At 35.9% G+C, this 9,448-nt stretch overlaps 1 protein-coding gene across 1 annotated transcript in view; it reads right to left on the reverse strand.

Annotated features, from left to right (window-relative positions):
- POLQ (DNA polymerase theta) overlaps positions 1-9,025 on the reverse strand; it is an 86,636-nt gene extending 77,611 nt beyond the window's left edge. Inside the window, exons 1-5 of the mRNA XM_033121474.1 lie at positions 8,738-9,025; positions 8,089-8,268; positions 5,998-6,128; positions 4,251-4,407; positions 2,513-2,621 (exon numbers count right to left, since the gene is read on the reverse strand). Coding sequence (XP_032977365.1) covers positions 2,513-2,621; positions 4,251-4,407; positions 5,998-6,128; positions 8,089-8,268; positions 8,738-8,915 — 755 coding nt within the window. The 5' untranslated portion in view covers positions 8,916-9,025. The remainder of the gene's footprint in view (positions 1-2,512; positions 2,622-4,250; positions 4,408-5,997; positions 6,129-8,088; positions 8,269-8,737) is intronic.
- Between the last annotated feature and the right edge of the window lie 423 nt (positions 9,026-9,448).

The raw sequence follows: 9,448 nt of genomic DNA on the forward strand, positions 1-9,448 counted from the left end.
CAGAGACATAGAGGAAAAACTGAGGGTTGCTAGATGGGTGGGGCTTGGGGATAAGGGGGAAGGTCAGGGGATTAGAAAGCACAATCGGTAACCACAAGATTGCCACGGGGATACGAAAGTCAATTTGGGGAATGTAATCAATAATGTTGTAAAGATTTTCTAGGGTGGCCAATGGACACTTGTCCCATTAGGGAGACCAGTTCAGGAATGATGTAGATGCCTGATCACTGCACTGTACACCTGAAGCTGAAGCTGAACAATAATGAATGTCAACTACAATTTTACATATATATATATATATATATATACATACATAGTTACGAGAAGTGGAGTACAGCATTAGGAATAGAGACAGTGGAAATGTAATGGCTGTATGTGATGTCAGAGGGGTAGCAGATGGGGGAGGGGGGTTATCACTGTGTGAGGGATATAAATGATAAATGTCTATTACATTGTTTTGTACACCTGAAACTAATAAAAAAAATTTTAGATGCATTTCACAAGTTCTGTTAGGACATATTTTTATTATACTTTCAATTCAAACTATTTTCTAACTTCTATTGTGATTTTTTTGTTCCAAGATGTATTTCTTAACTTCCAAACATGGGGGCATTTTCTAGTTATGATTTTCTTATATTTATTTCTAGTTTAATTCCACTGTTATTAGAGAATATATTTTAAATGACTTAAAATCCTTTAAAATATATTGTTTTATGCCTTGAACATGGTAAATGTTTTGTGTAAATGTTCCATGTAAAACTGAAAAGAACATATATTCTGCTTTTATTTGATAATTGTTCTACATACATCCACTAGGTCAAATTTGCTAATTGTGTTAGTTATATCTTCTACATCCCTATTGAGTTAGGATATAGATGATTATCTACATCTTTTCTCACATACTGCAAGAAATGTGTTAAAATCTTCCTAAACTGACAAAGCTCCCAGACTGAAAGAACCTTTTGAGTTTCCAGCACAATGAATGAAAATAGACCATCACCAAGACACATCAGTGTGAAATTTCACAACACTGAGGAAGAAAAGGAGCTCCTAAAAACTCTCAGAAAGAATTTTTAAAAAATTATACAAAGGGTAAAGGACCAGCAAGGCATTGGATTTCCCAACAGTAATGAAGTAATGCCTTGAAAACTCTAAAGGAAAAAAATTTTAAATCTTGTCTTTTATACCGGGACAACCTATGAATTAATTGTAAGGCATTTCCAGAAATGCAAATCTTCAAAAAAAACTATACCAATAACAGCCTGTACTGAAATCAAGTGGAACATCCTGGATGATATCCCTACCAAAATGAAGAAGTAAATCAAGAGAAAAGCATGGGATTCCAAAAAAGCGGGCCCTGACTCAAGCAAAAAGCTATTGGAATGAATGATAATGATAAAAAGAGATCCCAAGATAACTGTTACGCAGCATATATATAGATTAACCACCTGTCCAGATTGGAACAACTCAGAAGAATTCATGAGAAACTTCAAAAAGATGAATTTGGTAGAGAATAGCAAATGTATTAGAACGTGTTAGGTGAAGATTTACATAAGTGTGGAAGAGGCTGGGGATAAATTAGTGATAAGTAAGTACATAGAAAACCAAGCCATCAATCAAAAAAATTTTTTACTAGGGCAGCCGGTTAGCTCAGTTGGTTAGAGCCCGGTGCTCTTAACAAGGCTGCTGGTTTGATCCCCACATGGGCCACTGTGAGCTGCGCCCTCCACAACTAGATTGAAACAACTATTTGATTTGGAGCTGATGGGCCCTGGAAAAACACACTTAAAATAAATGAAAGTTAAAAAAAACAGACATTTATTAACTTCAGAGAAAAAAAGTTACCTGGAAAGTAAAAGTAATCGTAATATACTACATGGCTCAGTTAACAGTGGTATTTATATAGCCATAATAGTGTAACCGAATACTGATGTAAGCAAAATTAGAACTATATTTGGAAAATAGGAAGATGATGAGAAAATAAAAAGAGATGGGGGATGGGGAAAGAAACAGCGCAAGGTGAGTAAAGAATATTAAAAAGAGGCAGATCTCCATTTTCCATAGTAAGAAGTCAACATATAATGTGTAAAATTAAAAACTCAAGTAGCTGCATTTAGAGACGCCAGTGTAAATAAATTTTTATAAAGCTATAAGCGTTGAAAGTAGTTGTTTCTGGGACGTAGGAAATAAAGAAATGTTATTTTTCAAAATTAGCCCTGCCTATTTACATAAAATCTGTGTATAACGAACAAATACAAAAACTGGATTTTTAAAATTCTATCATAAAATTCTTCTGTCAACAATCAGAAGCTTCAGAATGTTTACAAAATAATCTATAATCACTCTCCGTCTTAGATACTTGTTTTAGAACAAATATGAACTGCTGTACATGAGTTTGTCCTAAATAATTACTACTTTCCTTCTTTTATTTAAGTAACTCATTATTCACTTTCATAGACACTGTCTCAACAGTGTTTAGAATCTCAGGAATGCAGTTATTTCAGGTACTCACCAAGACGCTGATTTCTGAGTAATATAGCAAATCTTAGTCAACAAAAGTTCCAGCAGATATCCTCGGTGAGAGTCTCCCAGCATATGTAATTCATCTACAACCACCGTTCCTAAAGAGATTTTCCAGATACTAGGTTTTACAGAATTTCACAATTCTAAGAATCTTATGTCTTATACAATAAGTACCTGTCATTATAATAGATTGCAGGTGATGCAAATTTCTAACCATAAAACAAAAATCAGAATCCACGTAATATATAATTCTTTTCCAAGATATTTCAGGTATAAGTGATCCTATTACAATGTATTCTGGATCTAAAAATCAATGATTAGCTAAACTCAGGGAAAACTACTCCTCATTACTCCCTTTTTAATTGGTAACCTTATAGAAATATATATACAAAGAGATATCAAAGACATCTATGACAGTTATTCCCTGTGTTGACTTTCCTATGAGGAAAACAACCAGGGCAACCATACTCAAGTTAGAAAGAAAAACAGAATCAGATCAAAAAGAAAGAGATGATTTTAAGGGATGTTTTCATTGATAATAGTAGGTTATTGAGTCAACCTACTACAAAACATAAATATGACCATAATTCTCTTCTCTACTACTAGGATAATCAAACCAGTCTATGCACTTGGAATAATGCTGAAGAATTACTGAAAATTTAGTATCACTCAATACCTTCTTCAGTGAAATGTTTTCATGACATCATAGTTTCCACATGCACTGGTGTCCCCGCCACATATCTTCCCCATCAAAATCAAAATCTTTCACACTATTTCCTAATGACACATGGTGCTTCTTTTTCCCATCAGTAAGGTATCTCCAAATTACACTGTATGATGAATTATTTTAGCATTTGTTCATACATTCATCCAAAAAATATTTATTCTACCTAGTGTTCCAGGCACTGTGCTGGGTATATTGGATATAATACTTAATAAGATTCTATTGCAATTCTCAGGATATTTAAGATCAAATGGGGTCACAAGTAATACAACAATTCTGATACAAATTGATGTTATTTCTCTCTCCAAGCTTTGTAGAATAGAGCTCATGTCTTATTAATCTTTGATTTCACTCCCTACTCCTACCCTACCATAATTTTATCATTTAAGTTCACCAGGATCTCAATAAGTAGCCTACTGATATTCTTGTTGCTTTGTTTGCTGCTACAAACATTCTCTTCCTGCTGCTAGTTCTACAAAGGGGGCTTTCCTAAGTGGTTAAAAAAAGAAAAAAGGAAAACAGCATTAAGTTGGAAAGTCTTCCTAGTATAGTCCGAAGCTCAAATACAGTGTCAGTTTCTGTAGTTCCCTACCATTTCCCTGTTAACTTGGGTACAGGCCTAATCCAGATATCACAGCACCAGAATATAATAACGAATACACATATGCACTAATTGCAAAGATGGAAAATCCAACCCCAGCATGCTTCCTTCTATTTCTGGTAAAGTTTAGAAAGGGAAGAAGCAATGAGAAATGACTTGATGGCTCAAGGATATCCTCTATGTTTTGTAAAGTGCAAAAATACAAGAAAGTTGAGTTAATAACAGCAGCAGTACACAAATTTTTTTTCCACACAGAGTTCCTAACATTATAGATGCTAATGTCCAGAAGTAGATGACAAACAATAGAAGAAAACATAGGACATATAGTCACAACAGCTCCACTCCACTCCATTAAAAAAAAATGGCAATAGAAAGTATTTGCTTACTTCCTAATTTTCTTACCTAATAGATCCATCTTATTTTCTTCTATAAGGCGATTGATCAGACCATTGGCTCTCTCAATTGTGCAAACAGCAATATCCAAGGAAGAGAAACGCCCTTTTGGAGAGGTACTGCCCATGTAACCATCTACTTTTATTCCTACTTCCTGAAACAGACTCTGAATTGAGTAAAAAGGAACAATACAGGTGAAAATATTTTATATTCATGAATTATAAATTGGTTCTATACCAGAACATAGACATAAGTATCTAAAGACATTTATCAGATTACTGTTAGTTGTTCCTGGCCAGGACACACTGGTTCTTTCTAGAATCATATAGTAAAATTATGAAATTTAGAATTGACAAAACTCAGTACAGAGAATTTCTGTTAAGGCGAAATCAAATGAAGTATGCCATTTTAATGACAGCATATTTTAATCAGAGCAGTTCAAAGAGCTATTTATAGAAATTAAAATCAAAGAAAATCTACTTTAAGCACTAAACATTTTTAATCTAATTAACAAACGAGAATCTAGCTCTTTCTTTAATGCTAATATAACACTTTAAGAAACAAATTTAGGGTGGCCAGTTAGCTCAGTAGGTTAGAGTGTGGTGCTCATAACACCAAGGTTGCTGGTTTGATCCCCATGTGCGCCACTTTGAGCTGCACCCGCCTTAAAAAAAAAAAAAAAGAAAAAAGAAAAACAGAAACAAATTTACACTTCATGAGGAAATTATTCTCATTATGTCACTAATTTTTATATAATGAAAGAAGAGTTTTCAAAAGTCAAATGCTATGGGACTTCGATGTTAATTTTTTTTTCTTAGTTTAACTTTTAACTAACATACCTTCTCAATAAAAAGGATCCTTTCCTCATTTTGTTACTTTGGTATAAGTTGAGAGGATGTTACCATGTAGGACCAGCTTTGTTGGCTATTTGGCCTCTGAAATAACTGTTAAAAGATTTATAGAACCATTGAACTTTAGAGCTGTTCATTCAGTAAGATATTTCTGAGTGTTTACTGAGTTAACCCATAGTACTGGGGTTAACATCCTTATTTTACCAAAGAAAAAACTGAGGCCCAGCAGATTATGTGCCAGGCCTAAAGACATAGCAGCAAAACTGGGAGTAGAACCCCAATTTTTTGGACTACCAATATAATAATCTTGCTATTCCAATAGCACATTTTTTTTCACTGCAGAAATCACAGTAATAAATTTATTCTATGTAATGGAACACTGTATTTGTAAAAATGCGTTAAAAACCAGTGAGCATCATACAAATGAAAAATGTTGTTATTCATTTTTGCAGAACAGAGGAACAGACCACAGGCCTGGAGCTTCACCTAAGTACCAATGGATCCTGTTCTTCATCCCTTAAATGTCACCAAATGGCCCTCAATTAGGATGGCATATGCTTCCTTAAACACTTTTTCCATGCTTCAGTCTATTCCTACTCTTCTGTTAAAATGTTGATTCTTAACTGGCATATTTATATACGAATTGAATAGTCTCTTCCTAAGGAAAGGTTTGTCAATTTCACCACAATTTTCACCAATTACTCTTTTAATTTGATGGTCTTTCTCCTTCATGCAATAATACAAAAATTTCCCTTCATAAATGGTCAACACTTAAAGCTACATTGGGATGCAATAAAAGAAACTTTATTTTCCACTTGCTTTTATAATTCTTTTTCAAATGAATAAAGCCATGGCTGCCAATAACAGGCCTTATCACAATTTCAAACTTAGTACAAGAACATTACCTGGAGATAGTATTTCTTCTCTTTAGCCACAGAGACAAAGGGCAGAATAAACAAAGCTTTCTTCCTCATTTCCAAAACCCGCTTCAAAATAAGTAATTCAGCAACAAGAGTCTTCCCAGCACTTGTAGGAGCTAAAACATGTTATTCCACAAGGTTATCATAAAAAGAAATAATATTTGATGTACTACATTAAGAAATGTTTTAAACCATATCCAGTAACTACAGCACCTAAGACTAACCAATCAACTAACGTTTGAAACCTTTATACCTTTAAATGCCCCTAATTTTAAATTAACTCTCTGAAGTCTCACAATGAAAATAGGGAATTAGTAAACATATCTTTATATGAAGAATAAATGATGGAAAAAAACAAAAAGAAAAAAAAGAATAAATGATGAATATTATTGAGTACCTAAGCTGTTCCTGAAGATCATTTCCTTTAACTACTGAATGGCTAAAAGCCCTGCTTTGAGGAAGGAGATGAAAAACTTTAATATATTGTGATAGGAGTTTTATAGAAGTTGAGGGAGAGGAGCTGTTAGGAAGTTTATGGAAAGGAAGCAGACCTTATGAGAAGGAAGGGTAGCAGCAAAGAGACAAGGAATGCCAAGCCGAAGAAACAGTGCAAACACCTGGAGGAAAGCCTGGAATGTTTAAATGCCAGTAAGTAATTTAGTAAGGCTGAAATGTAACAGAAGTAGGGGAATGTAAAAAGAGATATGAATGTGTCACATGAAAAAAAGTTTTATAATCCCACCATGTAAGGAATTTAGCATTTATCCTGAAAGCAATGCAGAGTAACAAGTACGTTTTATGAAAAGGAGTGACAAGATCATATTTGTACTTTATAAAGATCACTTTGGCTGCAGGAGCAGAGCAAGGCCAAAGACAAAAGACAAACTAGTTATAAGGCTATTTTGCATAATCTAGAAGAAGGATGATAACGAGTATAATCTAAAAGAGAGATGATAGGGGTGCCAAAAAATGTACACACATGACTTGTACACGTATTCATCTTTTGTTATCGGTATATATTGAATATTACAATTTTAATAGTTTTTTCCTTTCTTAAAATGTGTATACATTTTTTTGGCACCCTATGTATGATAGTAACCGAGGTAATGGACCTAAGAACAGAGAAAAGTAGTCAGAATCAACATATCTGAATTATAGACACTGGACTTGGTGATTCATTGATGTGAATTGGTACCAGAGTTATGAATGACACCCACCTTTTGGTTTAAGCAATTGAAATGGTCAGGCCATTCTACCACTGCCACTAATTGCCACTAGTTAGCACTTACTGTGTACTTTCTATGTATCCCAAACTGTTCTAAGTGCTCTCTCATGCTTAACCACGCGCTCTCTCTCTAGTAATTTGCAAGGTTACACAGCCAATAAGTGATACAGACAGTTTTCGAACGCAACCAGTCTGAATCCATTGCCTGAACTTATATCTACTGATAAATTGTCTAATTATTTTTTGCAGCCATAATGAAAAATCTGGATGACTCATAATTTCAGAGAAAACTGATACAAAGGAAGTGCAGCTTACCAAATAATCCGTTTCTAAAGTCAGTATAGTAGAAAAGTTTAAAAGTAGAAAAGTTTTAAAAGTTTAAAAGTAGAAAAGTTTTAAAGTATAAAGAGTTGTCTTTGAAAGCCCATATATAAAGTATATTACATATGGTTTTGTGTATTGAAACCTGTACAAACCGGTCAATTTATAAACATATAATTTATAATGTTCACACACGGAAAAGCAACTGAGATAGACTGAAGGAAGAGCAGATTTGTATCTCTCATTGTACACTCACTTTGGACATAGGGTTGTTGAGAGGAATGGCAAGCAGAATAGTTCTCTTTAACTGTCTTTCCTTTCTTTCCCTCCACTCAGCCATATAATGGATTTTGCATAATTTAAATATGCATATAATGAGACTCCATTTTTCATATATATTTTAAGGCTTTCTCTAGTTATAAAGCACTGTCTCAACCACCTTTAAGAAAATCATAACTACCTCAATATAGTATTCTTTACATTCATAATGTCTTTAAAACAGAGAAGTTAATTTTCACAAATTTGAATACCTGAATAGACTAAATTCTTTCCTTCCAGGACTTGTCCAAGCAAAAGGCACTCTGCCTGCCATTTAAACATCTTTTTTACACCAAAACTGTGATATTTCTCCAAAACCGCTGTAGGAAGTCCCCAATTTGCCAATAGCAGCTTGTCTATTTGGTCGTCAGGAACTGTTTGCTTGCATTCCTCTTTCAGAAAAAAAGAAAAAATAATTAATAGTTGAATTTAACATGCCTTCAGCCCTCCACTGTATTTTGGAATTCCTATGGGTTGGAAGGAGGCTATCTATATGAACCACACCTGACATAAAACACATCCAGTGTAAGATCTGTAAGGAGTACTGGGCACTATTAGGAGCAAGCCCTCTCCCGGTTATTAGCTTTAGCCAACTGGGGAAGTTGTTTCTGTAAAGATCGAAAGACCCAGAAACCACTTGAGTGTTACTACAGGGCAGTCGCTGAATATAAACTGAAAGCACGTCCGTGTCTAAACAGAAAGCGACCTGCCGCACCGAAGTCGAATCACAAACTGAGAAGGAGACTAGAAGCTGAGTAGGTTGTGCAAACAAGCAAGCTTCTCGCGGTGAGAACACCTCTCTTCACATAGTCCGGCTGAACGGCCCATCCCGCCCGTTGCCTACAGAGAGCCTAAGAGTACCTGCAGCTGCGGCCGGCGGGCGGCCTCTGTCCATCAAACTGCGTCCCAGGCCGGGGGGCGGGCTCAGCACCCGCCCCAAGGGGAGTAGGGGACTGTCACTGCTGTCATCGCCGCTTCCCCAGGAGTCTGAGCCTAATGTTGAACGCCGCCGTTTCCCACTCCGGCGCGGATGATTCATCGCGAACTCTTCTCGGCTGTTCAGGGACAGCCACAGTTCCAGCGTCCTCCCCTTCGGGAGAAACCGGGCCTGGTGACAGGTGTATCTGTCATCTTCCCGCCAGGGCCTTCAAATTCAGGCCTCCGAGCCCGCCCCGGAACCATAGAGTTCTCAGGGATGAGAGTAACCTGAGAACCATAGAATCGTGGGGAAGGAGCGGCTCTCGCGGTGTCTTAGACCTCCGGCCTTTCGCCTCGGTGGTTGATTGGTGAGAGAGAACCAGAGTTGGACCTATAGTAAACCAGGCGGGGGAAATGATTCTGCGTATATGGTCTGCATTTATAATCTCTCTGGACTAAACATTTTCTATGTGTCCATTTCTGGCTTGAATAGCAAGGCTTGCTAACTTCTTAGATGAGCTGACCGTGATAGGTCGATCAAGGGAAGTAAGTCTTCTTTAACACATTGGTATTTTTAAAAAATTGTTGCAGATTATGTGTGTAACACATTATACAAGTAAACCCCAAGATTTATAATGGAGCATAATAGACTCC

Source organism: Rhinolophus ferrumequinum, chromosome 2 (genome assembly GCF_004115265.2).
Source record: "Rhinolophus ferrumequinum isolate MPI-CBG mRhiFer1 chromosome 2, mRhiFer1_v1.p, whole genome shotgun sequence".
NCBI lineage: Eukaryota > Metazoa > Chordata > Mammalia > Chiroptera > Rhinolophidae > Rhinolophus > Rhinolophus ferrumequinum.